Source organism: Miniopterus schreibersii, assembly GCF_964146895.1.
Source record: "Miniopterus schreibersii genome assembly, chromosome: 16".
Lineage (NCBI taxonomy): Eukaryota > Metazoa > Chordata > Mammalia > Chiroptera > Miniopteridae > Miniopterus > Miniopterus schreibersii.
The window spans coordinates 19,431,666-19,451,818 of NC_138116.1; the positions used below are offsets into that span (position 1 = coordinate 19,431,666).

At 56.5% G+C, this 20,153-nt stretch overlaps 3 protein-coding genes across 4 annotated transcripts; all 3 read left to right on the plus strand.

Moving 5' to 3' along the window:
• Nucleotides 1–435: 435 nt before the first annotated feature.
• HOXB9 (homeobox B9) lies at nucleotides 436–5,522 on the plus strand. The gene is made up of 2 exons (XM_081160846.1): nucleotides 436–1,040; nucleotides 3,610–5,522. Exons 1-2 carry the CDS (start codon nucleotides 524–526, stop codon nucleotides 3,843–3,845), a joined length of 753 nt encoding a protein of 250 aa, XP_081016972.1. The 5' UTR covers nucleotides 436–523; the 3' UTR covers nucleotides 3,846–5,522.
• Nucleotides 5,523–11,946: 6,424 nt separating this feature from the next.
• Nucleotides 11,947–14,380, plus strand: HOXB8 (homeobox B8; the record flags this gene model as incomplete). Of its 2 annotated transcripts, none has more annotated exons than XM_081161762.1 (2): nucleotides 11,947–12,412; nucleotides 13,219–14,380. In XM_081161762.1, 2 exons carry the CDS (start codon nucleotides 11,989–11,991, stop codon nucleotides 13,521–13,523), a joined length of 729 nt encoding a protein of 242 aa, XP_081017888.1. In that variant the 3' UTR covers nucleotides 13,524–14,380. The 2 variants fall into 2 exon arrangements, with proteins under 2 accessions (XP_081017888.1, XP_081017887.1); XM_081161761.1 differs by having other exon boundaries at nucleotides 11,989–12,412; nucleotides 13,216–14,374.
• Nucleotides 14,381–15,680: 1,300 nt separating this feature from the next.
• On the plus strand, nucleotides 15,681–19,091 carry HOXB7 (homeobox B7). Its single transcript, XM_081161458.1, has 2 exons — nucleotides 15,681–16,158; nucleotides 18,259–19,091. Exons 1-2 carry the CDS (start codon nucleotides 15,759–15,761, stop codon nucleotides 18,510–18,512), a joined length of 654 nt encoding a protein of 217 aa, XP_081017584.1. The 5' UTR covers nucleotides 15,681–15,758; the 3' UTR covers nucleotides 18,513–19,091.
• Nucleotides 19,092–20,153: the final 1,062 nt, after the last annotated feature.

Sequence of the window (20,153 nt, forward strand, 5' to 3'; positions counted from 1 at the left end):
GAGGGCTCCGCCGCCCGCGTCCCTCCGGAGGCAGCCCGCTGCTCTCCCTCCGCCTCTCCTCCGCCCCCGCCGCCCCACGTCGAGAACTCCACCCCCCTTCCTGAAAAAGGCGGGGGGCACCGGGCGGCCGGCTGCTCCGGCTGAGGTTACGTGGTCGCCCGAGCCCTGACGTGATAGCACATTGCATCAGCATAAAACAATCCATCCTCGATATGGAATGCGGTGCGGGCGGATGACAGAGAGAGCGCAGCCCCCTCGCCGGATTGATTTATGTCGGAGCTGACGCTTTATCAGGCAGTCGGAAAAACTTTGACCAATCATTTTGCAAGGAGCGCTGAGCCGGGCTGCTCCACTGTACTTTGTTGGCTGAGAAGTTGAGCAGGGGGTGGGGGTGGGAGGGTGGGGGGCTGGGGGGGTCGCGTCCGAAAGCCCTCACACCGGTCTGGGTGCCACCTCTCCCTGCTTGGGCGCCGCCGCGCGAGCGCTTCCCTTCCCCCTGTGAGCGCCCGGATAATGTCTGAGAATGTCCATTTCTGGGACGCTTAGCAGCTATTATGTCGACTCGATCATAAGTCACGAGAGTGAGGACGCGCCTCCAGCCAAGTTTCCTTCCGGCCAGTACGCGAGCCCCCGGCAGCCGGGCCACTCGGAGCACCTGGAGTTCCCCTCGTGCAGCTTCCAGCCCAAAGCGCCGGTGTTCGGCGCCTCCTGGGCGCCTCTGAGCCCGCACGCGTCCGGAAGCCTGCCGTCCGTCTATCACCCCTACATCCAGCCCCAGGGCGTCCCGCCGGCCGAGAGCAGGTACCTGCGCACCTGGCTGGAGCCCGCGCCGCGCGGCGAGGCGGCTCCGGGGCAGGGCCCGGCGGCGGTGAAGGCGGAGCCGCTGCTGGGCGCGCCGGGGGAGCTGCTCAAGCAGGGCACGCCCGAGTACAGTTTGGAAACTTCGGCCGGCAGGGAGGCCGTCCTGTCTAATCAAAGACCCGGCTACGGGGACAATAAAATTTGCGAAGGAAGCGAGGACAAAGAGAGGCCGGATCAAAGTAAGTTATAAAAAGTGAGGAAATACCCAGGCCGAAGGCCAGGCGAGGGGGAGGGGAGAGGTAATAAACTGCGGACAATGTGAAGGGAAACCGCGGCGGTGGCGGGAGAGCTAGCGGGGGAGGAGGGCAGAGGGCGGAAGGAAGGAAGCGAGCTGGGTGCCCCGAAGGGGAGCCCGAGGCCGCGGGAGAAGCGACGCCCCCACTACGCAAAGTCCTAGAGGAAACGGGCGCGGGGACCCACTCGCGGCTCTCGCGGCCTCCCTTCCCCCACTTTCCCGGAGACCAGGCTGCAAGCTCCGGGAAGGCTGGTGGCGGCGCGCCGGGCGGCGGCGGGCGAGGCGCGGGGCCCGCGCGGGCGAGGGCGCGAGCGCACGGGGCTGCTCGGGCCCGCGCGGCTGGCAGAGCTCCCCGCGCCACGCGCAGACTGTAAAAGCCGGCCAAGGGGAAGTGGGAGGGGGCTCATTAGGATTTTATTTGCGATGCAACAGCTTGGCGGAGGATTGAGCCTAGCAGATTTCCAGCAGCAGCAGCAGCTCAGGGTCCTCAGCCTGCGCCGGGAGGGGCGGGGGGCGCCCAGGACCCAGTGACTGAGCCCCCTCCCAGGATGCGCCGGCCCCTCCCCGGGAGCCTTCCCGCCGGCCGCCTCCTCCCCTCCTCGGCGTCCTCTCCCGGGTGGCGGCTTCCTTTTCTTCGCCCCCCTCCCCCCTCCGCCGCTCTCCGAAGGGCTCCCCAGCCCCAGCCGGTGCTTTCCGCCTCGCAGGGAGTCGGGAATCACTTCCGAACTTAGGGGCCGACCGCCAGAGCGGAAAACCGGAGATCCCGAAGGGACCCTGGGCAGAGGAAGGGTGGGGGGAGAGAGGCTTAGGGAGAGGTGGAGAACTTCACCCTCGGACGGTAGTTTCTCATCACCTCCCACTCCTGCGTAAGCACCCCCTCCAGGAACCCAAGTTTGGCTAGTTTCCCGGAGGTGCTGTGACTAAGGGTGGTGGTGGTGGTGGGGAGTCTCGTATTTTTTGTTTTTAAGGTTGACAAGAGCAAATTGGTTGGGGGCTCAGCTCCAACCAATAACCCTCAGGCTGGTGAGGACAAGTCCTCACCCCTTACTCTTTATAGAGAGTAGGGGTCCGATGTTCACTCTCTGCTTGCTTTGCCAGATTTCCTACCAACAGATAGGCTCTCAGGCCCTTTGGGGCTTCCTACTGCCCCACTCCCCTGAGGTCCCCTGTGGGGTCCCACCTGCCAGGTTGAATCATTTGAGTAACACAGTCTCTTCCCTGCTCACACCCAAGCAGAGCCCCCCCACCCCTAAACCCCCAAACTCTGCCTGGAAAGCCCATTATTGCAAGTCAGCAGTTTGGCTAGGATCAATTATTAACATTTTTTCCCTCTTTCATATTTAATGTGAATGTAGGTCCCATCACAGGCAATCACATTACGGAAATAGCGCTGCAAATTGGTAAGACATGGTACTTAGTGTAGGATGAACCAGGTTATTTTTTAAAATATATATTTAGTGCTTTTTTTACTTGGGAAGAAGGGATCTAGAGATATTATTTTTAATATCTCTACTTTATTTGGCAAGTTTTCTGAGTTCCAGGGTAGGGAGAGAGACAGTAAGGAGAAGAGAAACCTGTACATATTTTTATTTCCTCCCCCCCCCCATTATCTTTTTCTCTGTTCCCCTTCACCACATGGAGCCAGTTGGAGTTAGGTGTGCTGTGAAGGGCTCTCTGTTACCCCCCACCTTATCCATGGCTCCCCACCTTGGGACTGGAGTAATCTTGCTTCCCAATTTCCCTGAACTTGCTTTAACCAAATTGCGAGCTGAGCAGGAGCAGAAAAGGAGAGACTATTGCAATCATAAGTTATCTGTGAGCCCCTGGCGCTTCCTTGTCCACAGACTGGAGTTGATAAATGGTTGCAATTGGGTTGCTTGTGAATTGGAGTGTGCTGGATGTTTGCGTCTCTAAGTGCGAACCCATATTTGTGGTGTGTGTGGCGGTGGGGGGGGCGACAAGATATCTACACAGACACACATGCCTGCTGCCATGTGGCCCAGAGACTCGAGCTCATGACCAAGGCATGGTGTACTGGGACTGGACCGGTGGGCCAAAGAGATCTCTTGTCTGTGGCTGAAGAGAAGCTGCTTTCCCCAGTCCAACCCTTCTCTCACCTCCCAGACCCTAGAGCCAGGATCCTTCAGATCAGCCACCCCCAGTTAGAGTAGTGCTGGGGGGCAGGAGTCACTATGCTGGGCTCTGACCTGAGTCCTAACGGGTCTGGACCCAAGTGTAGAAAGAGACTGAAAGAGGACCTGAGGCAGGCAGCGCTTTGGGAGTGCGGAGCAGCCTGGCGTAGGGTTGGCTCCCTCCTGTCCAAATGCCCTCTCACCTGGAGACAGCCATAGCGACTCCCCACCCACTGCTGGGACCCCTTCTGGGGAACTTGAAGGCCCAGGTGCCCCTTTCTCCCTCCAGTGCAGGATGGGGTGTGCCCTCTTGGAAGGAGAACAGGAGAACCCTTCACCCCCCCCTTCCTTCCTTTGATTCTATCGCTGCTTCTCTTTCAGCTAATCCTTCTGCCAACTGGCTGCACGCTCGCTCTTCCCGGAAAAAGCGCTGTCCCTACACCAAATACCAGACGCTGGAGCTAGAGAAGGAGTTTCTGTTCAATATGTACCTCACCAGGGACCGTAGGCACGAAGTGGCCAGACTCCTCAATCTGAGCGAGAGACAAGTCAAAATCTGGTTTCAGAACCGCCGGATGAAAATGAAGAAAATGAATAAAGAACAGGGCAAAGAGTAGGGCCCCCCGCCCCCCCACCCCTCCCCATCTCCCGCGTATTTATGAGTGGCGGCCGCAGAGCCAGTGCTGTCTGGGATGTGTTCCAGCGAATGGGGAGGGGAGTCTCTCTCTTCAGAGCCCTTTGCCACAGTCTAGGGTCTCGCTCCTTTCCTCTGCTCTTACCGGCCCTCTTCCTCCCTGGACCTCAGGAGAAAGTTTTGCTCATTTAGAAGGTAGATGTAGTTGGTTCCCAAGAAGGGGATGGGCCACAAGGAAAGAGAGACCCCAGTTGAGCCCCTAGCACGCCCCCCCCTCCAATTTTTCTGGGAAGCCCCAGCCCCTCACTTCCAGCCTGTTTCCCTTTACACCTATCCCGAAGTCACCCAGGGACACTCCAACTGCTCGCAGCCCAACAGATGCCCTCGTGCATACGGCCTGGGGCCCACAGTAATGATGGGGAGAGCTCCACAGCCAACACTCAAATTAAGGCCCCCCAAATGCGGACCATCGCTCCTCAGACCTGTTCCAAAGGCCAGCAGGCCAGCGGGCAAGATTCTGCCCCTGCTGCAAACACACAGCAAGGTGTCTAGAGACCCGCTCCTGAAGGAGGCACTGCAGCCCAGGGAGCTGAACGTCACAGTACCAGCCGCACGGAACCCCAGCTCTACCCTCCCAGACCCAAGGGCAAAGGGAATAAACTCGGCCCCCAAGCTGGTGGGCTAGACGGGCAAGGAAAGGCTGCGGGAGTCTTACAGAGGTATCTTAGGTTTTACGAAGGCATTCCACACACGAAATATCTAATTCTGCATGTCGTTTTCCTCTCCTTCCGACAAAAGGAGGTCAGATCGTGGGTCGTCAGCCTTGACAGTGTTGTCCGTCTGTTCATCTGTGCCCCGCTTGACTGAGACTGTACGTAGCTTCTCTCGCTCTCCACCGGCCCCTGCGTTCTTCCGCATCCGCCCAGCTCTGAAATCAACTCTTGTTTGGCCAAGTCCACCTTGCACCAGCGAGTCAAGCCGCCCCCCTTGTAGAAAACCCTCCACCCTCCACCCCCTGCTAGGTCAACCCCCGCCCTAGGCAGGAAAGCCAGGGCTGGAGAGGCCCACGGAGAATTTATTGAGAATCGATGCCCGAGCTCCCTTCCGGGGTAAGTTGTGGCGGACAGGGAGGAGCAGGGCTCGGGCGCAGGGCGTTAGGCGCATTCCTCCCCACCCTGCCCGCGGCCATCCGTCCGTACCCTCCGGGAGGAGCCCCCGGGGCTTGGTGGCTGCCCGCCCTAGCGCACAACCAGACCGGCCCCAGCGCCGGTCTTTGCTTCCCGAGACTCGGGCCTGGATGGCCATCTGCGCGGCTGCTCCGCGCACGCTTCTGGGGAACAGTCCCGCGTGCAAAGGAAAGACGCGGAACGGCACCGAAACTTCAGGCCGAAGCTTACTCTCTGCTTCCGTTGCGCCCCCACGTCTCCAGTCCCTTTCAATTCCGTGGACTCTGGCTTCTGCGTCTCCCGCCCCTGCAAGGGGACATTCCAGTAGAACTTTTTTTGCTTTGTCGGTGGCTGTCGTGAAATTGTGCTGTGTTTTGTGGTTTCTTTGGGGGTGGGGGGTGTGATTGTCTCGCCTGTTTTCAGTTGTCTCTTATATGGGAGGGTGGTGGGTGGGAGTGGGGAGGGTAAGGGACCTAGAGCTCTGATTGTTTTGGAAGAAAAAAAAAACAAAACAAGAACAAAAAATATATATCACTCTAGAAAATAAATCTCTTCTTGTGTCTGATTCTGTGTTGGCTCGCCTCACCTGGCCAGTGATAGAGATCCTTGTTCCAAGAGGGTGGCTTGGACAAAAGAGCGAGACCCCTGTGCCCAAGACCCTGCTCCTTAGACCTTGCAGAGCAGGCTTGGCTCCAAGGTCCCAAGACCACTGCTTAAATTGAGCAAGAGCCTTCCCACAGGAGAGCTGGGAGATTGGAGGGAGAGGAAAAGGAAGATGAACAGTTTGGAGAGGGGTCTGGTCTTGCTTTCCCCAAAGTTGCCCGGGGACCTCCCCACAAACTCCACAGAGCCAGAGAGAAGACTCCTGGAAGCAGTTCCTTTCAGCCGACAGAGAATGCCCCTTTGGTCTGGTCACTTTAAAATATCATGCAAGTAAGGAAGACGGTAACTTCCTTCTGCTGATCCCTGCAGCAGGAGGACTGGTTAGGCAGAGGCCTCTGGACCGCTCAAAAGGACCTAATGAACCCCTCAGGGTTCTTGGTCCCCAGCTGGAATTTGAGGCCCCAATTTGAGCCAAAGGTGGCTGCCTTGGTATAAAGCGGGTGGAGGTTGGTGGGGGTGGAGACCTGGGAAGGCAGCTCCCAAAGGCAAGGAGAGAGGATTGGAAGTGGAACAGAATTGTCTCCCAAAAAAAAGAAAGAAAAAATTCCCTTTCCAATCAGACTGCAGAACTAAATTCTGTTGGGAGAGGCACCTTTCTGTCCCTCTCAGATTGTGATGTCCCCGCCAGAGCCCCTTTGAAGACAGCTGTCCTGGGGCAGCCCTGTTCCTCTCAACCAGGCTTAGGGATTCGGCTTCTGCTGGGCTGGCGCTTAGGAAGCCAACCTCCCGCCCGAGCCTCCACCCGGCCACCCCAGTGGGCCGCAGCCAGCAAGGACCCTAAAGGGCTTGGGGTAGAGGTGGGGACAAAGCATAACCTGAGTGAAAGGATGCTGGAAGTGAACAGGCCAGGCCTACCCCTCTCCAGCGAACAAAGGGGTGTGCTAATCAGAGAGCGAGCGGGAGGCAGGAGAAAGCAAAGGCTCCTGGACGTGGCCGGGCCTGCCGCCCGCATCCTCCAAGGGTTCCACTCGAGATATAAAATGAATCTGGCTTTAGAGCCCGTGTAGACTAGGCTCCCGCCTCATGCTGGCCTCCCCGGAGCCAGCCGCGGCTGAGAGTGAGCCGAGAAGACCGGGTCCGCCCGGAGGAAACGCAAACAGCGAGAGGAGAGCTGCGGGGACGGGGGCGAGGGCGCCGGGAGGAGCCTCCAGCGGCGTCTGGGTCCTTCGCGGTGGTGGCTTCTTGAAAGACAAACAAAGGCGAAGATGCGGAGGCTGGAGAGCCGGAGACGGGGAAAGCGGTTGTCATAAAAGAGAGCGAGAGATTCGGAGACGAGGACCGCGAGAGTGCGAGACAGGGTGGCCGGGAGAGGAATTCAGAGCCGTGCGCGCAGCAATAAAATAATATGACCGCTATAAAAGTTTATAGCGTATAAATTTCTGAAGGTTAAGAAACTAAACAGCAGCAAAGCAAACAGTGAGGGGAAACTTTCCGGAGCTGAGAGAGCCGCAGCTGGGCCTGGGCTCGGGGTCTGGCGGGGAAGGGGGGGGAATGGGTGGGACTGGCTCGGAAGCCCCCCACCCTCACTGCTCGGTACCGGGTTTGAGGTTTCCGGGGCCCCAGGGGGCAACGAGGGGAAAAGAGGGAAGGGAGAGAGAAAAATATTTTGTTGTCACAAATGCTTTAGAGAACGCAATTGGAACTCTTGTCTTTGTTCTTCACACCCCCTCCAGAATCGGACGTCATAAAGAAGCCCCCTGCACACACACACACACACACACACGCACGCACACGCACAGAGGCACACACACAAGCACAGAGGTCCGGCGGGGCCAGACGTCTGGGCGCGGGCAGGCTCTTGATCCTTTTACAGCCCCATTCCTCCCTCTCAGGCCTCCTCTCCCCCCACAAAAAGCCCAATTGTTTCTCCTCAGAATTTGAAACAATCGTGTTGGATTTGAAAAGTGCTCGGCTCCCTCTTTTACGGGCCATAAACGGCGCACTGCTTGGCGGTCTCCACCAGAACTTCTGGTCTTGAAATGGGGGGGGGGGCGGGGGTGATGTCAGTAGGAGAGAAAAAAGCTTTTGGCTTTTTTCCCCTCCCTGCCCCCTCACCCTGTTTTTGTTGTTGTTGTTTTTAGCTTATCTGCACAATTTCATGAAGCATTTCCTGATTTCCGATGCCTTTTCTCTCGCCCGCTCTCGTTTCTCTCCCCCTTTTCTGCCAATAACGAAAGTTTCTCCGCTCTAGTCGCCTGGCTGACTTTCGGAGAAACTGGCCGAACCGGTGGTGGCGGCGCCTTTTTTCAGCATGGCCGCTAGATGGCAGCCTTGCTCCATGTGAAAATCCCCGGTGCGGCGGCTTCGGGAGCTGGTGGCTGCACTTCGCACCTAAGTCGGCCGTGAATCTACGAACTGAACGCTAACAAAAGTCATGAATAATTTGTGCGTAATAAAAATATAGGGTTCATTATGGCCATTTCCCCCACTTTATAGATTTCAGATATACTGGTGTTGCCCCCCCCCCTCCTCAAATGGTCAATTTTATGAATTTCCCCCAGGAGGAGCGCTCAGCGCTTCTCACCCATCCAGTTTCTGTGTTCGGTGGGGCAACAAATGCAAGAGAATAGGGAATAGTAGTAGTAGTAGTAGTAGTAGTAATAATAATAATAATAATAATAATAGGAATAATGGGTCCAAATAAAAGAGAATTTGTTCGGGAAAATGAGAGCTTTCCGGGGAGGGGAGCAACAGGAATGTCTGCGGATGCGGGTGAGCGAGTCAGGTGAGAGGGGAGAACCGGCAGAAGAAGGTCAGATGGAGAGGGAGCTGCGGGAAATCTGCGGCCAGATCGGCAGGAGAAGGAACTGGGTGAGCTAGCCCGGGGGTGGGGACAATTTTGGAGGAAATAGATCGTGGCTCTGGTGGGGATTGGAGGTGCCCATAGCCGGCGAGGTGGGCTCCGCACGGACCGAGGCTCCAAGAGCCTTTGTAAGTGTCGGGGTCTGGGCTGGGCGCGCGCCGGGTCGACCCAGGCGCGGGCCAGGGGCTCCCCGGAATAGCGAAGTGCGGGAAGGTTCCGGTGTTTCGCGGAGAAAACATGCGGATTTTGCGGAAGCATGTGGGGCAGGCACCGCGGTGGGAGGAAGCAGGAGCTTGCTTTAAGCCGCGGTCGGCAGTTTCCAGGTGCGAGCCCCGGCTCCGTGCGCAAAGGTGGGGGTCACGGGTCCTTTCGCAGTTTAGCAGCTGGAGGCCTGGACTCCGGGTGTTTTTCGTTCTGAGACCCGTGCACTGTCTGTCCATAGACTCTTCGATTCCAAATCTCCTATGTCCTCCTGGCCCAGCCCGACCTGCGCGCCTCTTTGGGACAAACCTGCGAGGAGAAATAGATCCCCCCTCCTTAAAATTAGCCCCGCTGGCTGCAGCCTCTCCTTTCTTCCTCCAGGAGCGGGTGCGAAGAGGCGAGCGGAGTCTCTCAATTTGAGTTTCTCTAATAAATCTGCGCTCCGTTGGGTGTTTATAAATTATCTCCTCGCTCTTTCTTGCCTTTTTCTTCTTCTTCTTATAATAGAAACATTTTCCTTCCATCAGGAATTTTTGGAACGGTGTAGGGATGATTTAGAACAAGCCATTGAATTTCTACCTCACCGGTGAGTCCTCAAATCATGACCATAAAATCCCCCGCACTTGATAAAAATGTTCGCTTTGGCAACAACTTAACTCTCGCTTCCACTGCCTCGCAGCCCTCTTAGTTTCCGGCTGAAGACTTAAGACCTTCCCCTTCCTTTTTTCCTTTCTCTCTCCCTGTCAGCCCCTCTCCCATTCTCCAGATTCACTTTTGAAGGACCAAGTGTCCTCAATGGTAACCTCCCCTTAGAAAGGTGATGGTTTCATTTTTACAAAGGTTGGGGTGATCCCCTCAAAGCACCCCTCTGAATACATAGCAAACCACTCACCTAAATAAACAATGAATTGAATGTATTTGTAAAACTACTTTTGTTGCTAGAAATGTTCTCTTCTTTCTCTCCCTTCTTTCTTTCCTGTCCTTCCCTTGGCCAGTGAGTCCCTTCAGGAGCCCATTGGTTTGGACCCTCAGACTAGGGCCTTCTAAAGCCTAGCCACCACCGTCACTAGGCCTGGTAGGCTGGGAAAAGCCACCGACATGAGAGTATGGCACCAAGTCCGTTCCAAACTGCACCCTGTTTCAGGCCCCAGGTCTTCAGGTCCAGAGGGAAAGCCAAGCAAAACTAAAGGCTCCCCGAGGGGGGGAGGAGAGAAAATGGGGGACTCAGTGGCTTTACTGCATCTAAATCCCCTTTACCCAAAGGTCAGTTTAGGAAGTGACAGTGGCTCAAAGGACGCTGAAAGCTAAAAGGTGCCCCTTTCATACACACCCTCTACAGCCACTGCCTAGGGAAAGGAGGGTACAGACAGGGGCAACAAGGCCAGGTGCCAGGGCCTGGTGCCCAGCAGCGGCCCCCTTGCCCTTCCCTCCCTGTGATGTGCTGATGGGCTTGGCAGTGTGCTTTCATCCAAGGATGCTGAGGACTGGCCTGGGAAGGTTGGGAGGCAACTGGGCTTGGTTACTAGGTCCCAAGGCCTGGGTGCAGGAGTGGGACAGCTCAACCGAGTGTCATCCTGCTGGTGGCATCAGGCCCCTCTCCCATCACACCAAGTTGGTCCCCCAAAGCAGTGACTGGGCCCAAGTGCCTTCCAGGGACCTCCTCCCCATTCCAGCACTCCCCAAAAAGAGGTCGTGCAAAACTGCAGAATCCTCTGTTGCAGGGGGAACTTTGCTCGGTGCTTCACTGCCCATTAACCAGAAAGTTTCTTCTCTCTGTCCTGGTCCCTCCTCTTACCCTCCCAGACCCCTTCTCCAAAGAAAATCCTTGCTTGTTTGTTTAATAGGGAAAAGTTGGTGAGTGGTCTGGGTGTGGCGCAGAGGGGGTGGTTTGGGGGCTCCAGAGAGGAGGTGGGGACAGGTGCTCTCCACAGCTGAAGGAGGCAAAAATCTCGGAAAAGTCACCGTTTACACCGAAACAACAACAACAACCACCCATAATCGTTTTCATTTCGGCTTTGTCACCCCCACCGTGCTGCAGTTGTGCAGCGGGGGCGATCGAAGCTGCAGTTTTATAGCTGTAGAGGAAAGAACTCGTAAAATGCTAACAGCTTTTATGCGCTGCGGCATAAACAACAACAGACTCTGGCTTTATTGCGTTTTATAGTTTGTTAAAGAGTTTACAGCCGTTTTTTTGGGGGCCGGTTACCCAGCCAATTCCCTTCACACGATAGTTAAACCTTTATCAATAATAAGGAAATTGATCATTAAAGCTTTAAATATGACTACCTCGTTTGTTTGAAAATATGTTTAGGAGAGGAAGCTGTATGATTTGATAACTTGTATTAAAATACCAATTACATTTATAGGACCTTTTAAAACTCGGCGCAATTAAACCGTGTTCTTTTACATTTTTTTCCGTAGCGACCCTGACATTTAAAAAGACTCCAACTGCCTCGTTAAAATCACGAAATTAACAGCGCGCCTCTACGTCTGGCGCGCTGGGTCGGTGTGTGCGCGCGTGGGTTTTTTTTTTTTTTTCCTTGACTCCCCCACATCAGCCTTTGGGGGTGGTCTGCGAAGGTATTTGATTTGTTGTGAGGCGAGAGATATCTCATTAATGTAGGTAGTTAAACAGATTTAATCCGTAGTCATTCTCTCCCCCTCCCCCTCCCCCTCTCCCCGGGTGTTGTCTCCCCTCCTTCCCCCTCGCTCCCCGCTCACTCCCTGGCGTTCCCTCGCTCTAGCTCTCTCTCGCTCGCTCGCGCTCGCTCGCACCCTCGCTCTGCGTTCTGTCCGGGAGGAGTACGGAGAAGCCAATAGGATGCGGGGTCTCTAATGGATGCAAATGATCATGAAAAGACAGTGCAAAATATGAAACAACTCATTTGCAGGGAAGTAAATCACCGAAAACTGTTTATGAACTGGCATCCTTTCTTCGAAATGTAAAGCGAGGACCTCTTTAAGTGGCGGTATATTTTTGTTTTGGGGGGTGGGGGGTGGGGGGAGGGCGAGCGAGCCGGCTGCCATGCGAGCTTAGACTTTTGGAGGCTACGCCGTCCTTTCCCGTTCCTGGAAATCACAAAAAGTGAGGTGGCTTCGAGACCTTCTTCGCCTTTTCTTTCTTTTCTTTTTTTCCCTCCTCCCTTTCCCTCTCCTTTCCTGGCGAGGGTGCCTCGGAGCCGGCGAATCCGCGTTTTTTTTCTCTCTCTCCCTCCCTCTCCCCCTCCCCACCCCCTCCCCAACAGCCCCCAACTACAGCCGCCGCCGCCGCCGCCGCCTCAAAATTCAATAAAATGAGCTCTTATTTCGTCAACTCACTGTTCTCCAAATACAAAACTGGGGAGTCCCTGCGCCCCAATTATTATGACTGCGGCTTCGCCCAGGACCTGGGCGGCCGACCCACCGTGGTGTACGGTCCCAGCAGCGGCGGCAGCTTCCAGCACCCGTCGCAAATCCAGGAGTTCTACCACGGGCCGTCGTCGCTGTCCACGGCGCCCTACCAGCAAAACCCGTGCGCCGTGGCGTGCCACGGGGACCCCGGCAACTTCTACGGCTACGACCCGCTGCAGCGGCAGAGCCTGTTTGGTGCGCAGGACCCAGACCTGGTGCAGTACGCAGACTGCAAGCTCGCTGCCGCCAGCGGCCTGGGCGAGGAGGCCGAGGGCTCGGAGCAGAGCCCGTCGCCCACCCAGCTCTTCCCCTGGATGCGCCCGCAAGGTGAGCTCGCGGCGAGGCCGGCGGGGCGGGAGAGACCTGAGGGCCCGAGGCCGGGCGGGGGCCGGGCAGGCCGGGGCGCGCTGCCTCCCGCTCCTGGAAGACGCGCCCGCTCCGTTCAGATGGCCCCCCACTTCTTTCCTTCCTCTCTTCCTCTTTTTTTTCCCTTTTCTTTCTTTCTTTCTTTTTTTTTTTTGTTTTGTTTCCCTGGAAGGAGGGTCGCTAAGAGACATTTCCTGAATCCATAAACCCCTCACCCCGCCTTACTGGTCTTCCTCTCCCCCTCCTTTCCCCCCCTTTTACTGTTTTATAGGGGGTAGTGGAGAGAGGGTGGTGGGAGTGGGGGCGCTCAACTTTTGCACTTCTCGATTGCTTTATAGTTTAATTACCCTGAAGAAACTTTTCTTCTGGGGCAGAGGCTCTGGGGGCTTTTCAAGGTGGGTCCATCCGTCCCCATCCTGGCGTTTTCATTCTTATTTTTCTCCCTCCTTCGCATCCTTCCTTCTAAAGTTTATGGCACTTTTAATAGATTTGAACCACCCCCACCTCACTCTCTGGTGCTTGTTGCCATGGGAGGGGGCTCCCCCTTTCTGGTTCCCTTAAATTCAGTGGGGTCTGATGCCCCCCACCCCCACCCCCTGCTGACCGCGGCCTCCTAGCGCCCCCTCCCCTGCGCCGGGTAGAAGGTCCCCTGCCCTGATTATACTGGTCTCCAGGGCTGGCTCACGAATCTTCCAACCTTCTCTGCCTCCATCCCCTCCCCCGCCCTCCCCTCCCCTCCGTCTCGCCCTTTCCCCCCTTCCCAGCAGCCGCCGGACGCAGGCGAGGCCGACAGACCTACAGCCGCTACCAGACCCTGGAGCTGGAGAAGGAGTTCCTATTTAACCCCTATCTGACTCGCAAGCGGCGGATCGAGGTATCGCACGCGCTGGGACTGACAGAGAGACAGGTCAAAATCTGGTTCCAGAACCGGAGAATGAAGTGGAAAAAGGAGAACAACAAAGACAAGTTCCCCAGCAGCAAATGTGAGCAGGAGGAGCTGGAGAAACAGAAGCTGGAGCGCGCCCCGGAGGCGGCGGACGAGGGCGACGCGCAGAAGGCCGACAAGAAGTAGGCTCCAACCGGGACTGCCAGGGACGCGGTCGTCCTCCGCCCGTGGGTCTCCCGACCGCGCCGCCGTCGCCCGCCCCCGCCCGAGAGAGCTCCGGTCCCGCGAGCGGGGCCCCGAGCTTGGCCTCCCACCGCAGCGTCCCCACCGCGCCAGTCCCCGCTAGTGGTAGAATCTCGTAATAGCTTCTGTGTGTGAGCTACCGTGGATTTGCTTCCCTTCTCTTGGGGGCCGGGGGGGAAAGACAAGGATTGTAAGCAAGGACTCCCTCGCCCAGCGAGGGTCAGCGGCTGCGGCTTGGCTGAGCCCCCCCACTCCCCACGCCCCCGCCCCGTGTAAAAAGCCTCCTTGTGCAATGGTCTCTTTTCCTTTGAACGTGCTTCCTTGTAATGACCGAGGTACCGATTTCTGCTAAGTTCTCCCAACAACATGAAACTGCCTATTCACGCCGTAATTCTTTCTGTCTCCCTCTCTCTCCCTCCCTCTCTCTCTCTCTTTCTCTCTCTCTCCCCCCCTCCTCATTTCCTCCTCCCACCCTCTCTTCTCGCTGCCCTCCCTAGCTCCTAGCTCGCTCGCTTTCTCTCTAGCCTCTCTCTTTTCCTCCCCACCCCCTTTGGTTTGACAATTTCGTCTTAAGTGTTTCTCAAAAGAGGTTACTTTAGTTAGCATGCGCGCTGTGGGCAATTGTTAAAAGTGTTCTTAGGTTTACTGTGAAGAGAATGTATCCTGTATCCGTGAATTGCTTTATTGGGGGAGGGGAGGGAGGGCTAATTATATATTTTGTTGTTCCTCTATACTTTGTTCTGTTGTCTGCGCCTGAAAAGGGCGGAAGAGTTACAATAAAGTTTACAAGCAAGAACCTGAGACTGGCCGGGCCGCGCTCCTCATTTGCTCCAGGCGCCTTGCAGAGCTGGGGGGGGGGGGCGGGGAGTCGGTCACCGGGCTCCAGCGCCCGCCAGGCCAGGACTTACAGAGGAGGGGGCGGGGGCTGGAGGCAGGTGGTGCGAGTCCCTCGGCCCAGGGGCGCAGGGGGTGAGGGAGGCGGCTGCGCGTGATTGGAGGAGAGAGGAATGAGGGAGGGGAGCCAAGAGAAACCCCCACCCTCCGCGTTCCGAGGCTGCGTGGCCCTGGAGACCCCAGCCCTGGCCAAGCAGGAGAGATGCGCCTGGGCTGGTGGCTACACCCTCACCACCTCCCCCTTTGTTTCTGTGTGTCCTCTGGTGTGTGTGTGGGGGGGGAAGGCTACTGAACAGGCTTATATATTTTTATTTTCCCCTGGACTCTGCTGGGGGGGACAGGAGGAGCGGTGAGATGCTCTTCCCTGCCTCTCCCTCTCCGCGACTTGGCCACCTAGGCCCAGCTCCGAGGTCGTGGCTTGCCGCCTTCCTTCCTTCGCTCCCTCTGCTTCTCTGGCAGCCGCTGGACGGAGGCATCCGCCTCCCGGAACCAGAAGAGCAGCGTACCGGGTCGCCCTCCTCCCTTCCTTTCTCTTCCCACCCACCCCACCCCCTTCCTTTTTTTTTTTTCCTTTTTAAATTTTCAAACCTCTTTTTTTTTAAACCACCAGAAAACGCAGCATCCAACTCCCGTGGGCTGGATCCGGCGCCTCTGGGAACACCCACGAAGTCTGGCTCCTTCCCTGCCCGTGTGTCTGGGGCACCAAGAGAGAGCCCGACGCCAGGCTCAGCTCGTTCCTCACCTCAGGAGAACTGGGCTGAGTCCTCCCAAAGGCCCCGCCAGGCCGCACTGGTCCGGATGAATAAAGATCTGACTTGCCCGCACCCACCCGCCCGGTTGCGTGCAGCCCCTGCGTTTGTTTCTCGCTGGGTAACGGGCTGGGAAGGAGGGGTGGGGGCGACAGCGCGGGTCTCTCGGAGGCTATTTTCCCGTCCACTCAATCCCTTCCTCCCCAAATCTCGCCGGCAAGCTGCCTCCAGCCCACGGGGGTCGACAGCGGCCCTTGAGCCCCCAGCCCCAATCCACAGAGCTTCGCTTCCTCATTCATTATTGATCATATTTTATAAATCCAACGCCACACAATTTTTTCCACATTACCGGGAGCCGTGGGGAGGCTGCCCGGCCATTGGCGGAGGGGACGTCACGTGGGTGGGGTCACGTGGCCCAGAGAGGAAAAAGGGGGTCCTTTTTGGTGTAAATCTGGACTCTAATTCTGTAATATATCAAGGAATCTCGTAAAACCGACACTAAAACGTCCCTGCCTACAAATCATCCGGCCAAATTATGAGTTCATTGTATTATGCGAACGCTTTATTTTCTAAATATCCAGCCGCAAGTTCGGTTTTCGCCACCGGAGCCTTCCCCGAACAAACTTCTTGTGCGTTTGCCTCCAACCCCCAGCGCCCGGGCTATGGAGCGGGGTCGGGCGCCTCCTTTGCCGCCTCGATGCAGGGCTTGTACCCCGGCGGTGGGGGCATGGCGGGCCAGAGTGCAGCCGGCGTCTACGCGGCCGGCTACGGGCTCGAGCCGAGTTCCTTCAACATGCACTGCGCACCCTTTGAGCAGAACCTCTCCGGGGTGTGTCCCGGCGACCCCGCCAAGGCGGCGGGCGCCAAGGAGCAGAGGGACTCGGACTTGGCCGCAGAGAGTAACTTCCGGATCTACCCCTGGATGCGAAGCTCAGGTAACGCCGCGCACCGAGCCGTCCCGAGCCGCACTGGCCCGGGCACATTCCCCGGAAGGCGCCCCCTTCCCGGCCAAGTGCCCCTTTCCGCGTCCACGGTGCCCCCAGTAGGAGGTGGGCCCTGGGGACGCAGCATCCCCTTGGCTGCGACCCGGCGTGCTGCCTGCCCCCCACCCCCTTTTTGGCTTGGTGCTCTCAGGCGCGCTCTGCTTCCCGGCGGATCTCTCTCCGCCGACGCCAAGGCGCTCGGAGCCCCCAGTTCGCCCCCCACCCTTCCTCCCGGCCTTTTAGCTTTAAATATTTATCAGCCGCGCCGGCACGGGCTGGAGGCGAGGCCGTTTGTCTTGCGGAGGAAAGCTAGGGTTTGCAGAGAATAGCCATTAGGGTCCTCCTCCCTCCCCTCCCCTTTCCCCCCCGCTGGGGAATCTCAGCTCTGGGTGTGTCCCCCAGTCCCAGCTTGGATAAGGTCTAGGGGAGGGGGCTGCAGCAATGAGTAATTCTCCCCTCCCCCTTCCTTCCCAGCCAACCCTGCTCCCCCATTATTCCCTTCTGGACCATTAGAGGTGGGCTTAGAGGCCTGACGGGAGGACGGGGCATGAGAGATTAGGATCCAGCCTGGGACACAGAGCCAGAGAGGCAGGTGGAGAGAGGGGGCGGGCTGAGGCCAAGAGAGATGAGGCTCCTGACCCCCCAATGAACTTGGGAAGGGGGCAGCAGGAGAACTAGAGAAAGGGGCAGAGGCCTCATGGGAGTACAACTGGCTTCCTCAGGTGCCCTTCCTAGGGCTCCCAAGCACCCCTGAGAAACTGGCCAACAAGTTCGCAGGTATTATTCCAGAAGAGAGAATGCCCTCTCGGGGGAGGCAGTACGACTTTATGCAGCCAAATCAAAAGTTAGAAAGTATAGGCCACTGAACCAGCTGCTGTAGGAACCCCAAGAGACCAGGTGCTCCACAGGTTTTCCTGACAAGCCTTTCCCAGACATCCTGCTTAATGCTGCCCTAGACTCAGGGGCCAACCCCAAGGTTCAGAAGGCCCAAGACCTGTGGTCAGAGGCTCCCAATCCAGCTAGGGTTGAGGGCCAGGAGAAGACCAGCACTTACACCATCAGTATTGGTGGTCACGGCCCTCATTACCTGCTCCATAATTCAACTGCCTTTCCACTTGATTTATCAAAGTCCCAATCTTTCTGATCGTAAACATTTCAGCTTGGCTTTTATCTGACTTGAAATTAGGGCCCCTAGACTCTCCTCCCACTGGCTTCATCCCTGGAGGGCTGGCACCAGCACCTCCTCCATTACAACCTCCCCCAAGCCTCCCCAGGGTTTGGGGCCTAACCTGGGAAGCTCTCTTCTGCCCCTCAGCCCCCACCGCCTGGATACTTTATGTTCTACCCTCAACCCAGGCTGCTAACTGTTCTCTCCCTCTGTGCCTTCCTGAAGGCCCAAAGAATGCTTTGGAGAGCTAGGTTGTCTGGGCAGGTGGGCAGGCAGGACAGCCTGGCCCTGCCAGAACCTCAGCCACTCACTGGAAAACAATCATCACAGGGCAGACCAACTCCATGCTCCAAAGAAATATGCAAACTCTCACCAACTCCTCATTCCACAACAGGCTGTGGATAGGGTAGGAGGGGAAGGACTGGACCTGTGAGGGTCCTTTGTCTCCTTTTTCTTCTTGGGAAAAGCACTCAGGTCAGGGCTAGAGCCTTACATCAGGGACACTCACATGGTTTCCATTGCCCCCCACCTGAAAGACCATCAGAACCAGCATCCAAGAAGGGAAGCTTGAGGTCCCTAGTCCTGAGGGTGATGGAAGGATTAAGGTCCCTTCATCCTACATACACCCCTTAGGCGCTCTGTCTTTAACAGCCAGCAGTTTAGATGTTGGGTTCAGAAGCCCTAGGCTAGAAGACTTCTTGGCTGGAAAATAGGGAATATTTGCCTTGGAAGGCCCGCATAGGGTGGACATAGGCTGGGGTCTGGGCCTTCCAACCACTGACTCCAAATCACACACAGGGTCTAAGAGGGAGATGGGCACTCTCGGGGCTTCCTCCCCCCCCTCCCCCCCCATGCACTGATTTTTCCCTAAATACTGTGCGCAGGGACCGACCGAAAGCGAGGCCGCCAGACCTACACGCGCTACCAGACCCTGGAGCTGGAGAAGGAGTTTCACTACAACCGCTACCTGACGCGGCGGCGGCGCATCGAGATCGCGCACGCGCTCTGCCTGACCGAGCGCCAGATCAAGATCTGGTTCCAGAACCGGCGCATGAAGTGGAAGAAGGAGAACAAGACCCCGGGCCCCGGGGCCACGGACCAGGACAAGGCCGAGGAGGAAGAGGAGGAGGAGGAGTGAGGGATGGAGGAAGGGCAGAGGAAGAGAGCGATGAGAAAGGGAGAGAGGGAGAAGCCCAGCTTTGGGAACTGAACCAGGAAACTCAGATCAAATGGGGGGGGGGAGCCCTATTTAAATGAAAAGCTGTTAATTTTTTTTTTTAAGGAGAGAAGGTGAAATTTTGGGTTTCTTAACACTGAAAACAAAAACTACCTATAGAAAAGTCCGCAGGGTTTGTTTTGTACAGTACGGGAAGGGCATCGTCTACCTGTTCTATAGCTTTCTGGAATTTGCCTCCCCTTTTCTACGTCGCTAGTGTAACGTCCTTGTAAAATTTTGCTGTTTTGTAAGCCCGCTTCTTTGACGCTGTCTTTTGTGGTCTGTGGGTCTGGACTAACGTGTGTTGTTCCCCCGCCCTCGTGAGCCCGCCTTCCCAGTAGCGGCACTGAAGGGGCCTTAGGGAGCCCCAAGGACCCACTGACTAGCTCCATTGTCCTCTCTGTGCACCTGCCCTGCCCGATGCTCCTTGCTCCCGCCAGCCCCAGTGATCCTCTTTACATTCTATGTGTATCTGAAGAATGGAGAAATAAAACACAATTTAAAAACAAACGGATGCTCTATTTTCTGTGTCTCCCTAAGGCTGCGAGGGCGCCAGGATTAGCCATGCACCCCAGCACCCCTCTGCTGTAACTTCTCCTGCTGGCCTATTTCTTTCTGTGCTGGGGTCTGCTCTTTTTCCTGGTGCCCCTGCTCTGGGGGCTGCCAACTAGTGGACTCCAACATCACACATTCGTTTTACAATTTTTACACACAGCGACACACACAAATGCACACAATCCCATATTTACAGTCTAACATCACACATAGATATATAGTCACCTACAGCCACAAAGATACACTCATATTTATATGTTCACAAATACACATACAGGCATTCACACAGCCCAGCTCTATGCCCAGACACATGCATTCATGTTCACACACACTCACAAGTAAATACCCATTCACACTCACCCACAGACACATTTATACATACTAATACACATTCACACATTGGCTTATAAACACACAGATTCACATCTGCCCCCCAAGTAAACACATCCCTGAGCCCACATGCTCAATCACACACATTCACAAAACAAAACTAAACCAAACCCCCACAGTCCCACAAACTTCCCCAACCAGGCCTTCAAGCCAGGCTGGGGGCTCGCCAGGGCACCGAGCTGAAATTCAAAGCGCTGGGCCTCATACCGAGGAAGAGGGGAAGGAAAGGGAAAATGACCACCCAACTCCACTCCGATTCTTGGGCAGCGCTGGGCTGAGGCCAGGCCAGAGGCAGAGACCAGAGAGGCCTCCAACGCCAGGGCGCTCCCGGCTTCCCGCTCACTCGGCAAATATTTTCCGCAAGAGCTATTCGGTTCTTTTATTTCCATTTATTTTTTAACTTTAATGTATTTTAATTTATAGATTCGAAATTAACACAATGACCCAAATAAAACTTTAAAATCGGGCGGGGGGGAGCCGAGCCGGGAGAAGGAGCGCCTGAGCGGCGCGCGCTTTACCGGCTAGTGTGGCCGCGTCCTGGCGCTCTGAGCCGCCGCGCCGCCCGGCCCTGCTCCGCCGGCTTCCTCCGCGCCTCTCGGCCCGCTCTCCGCGCCGCCG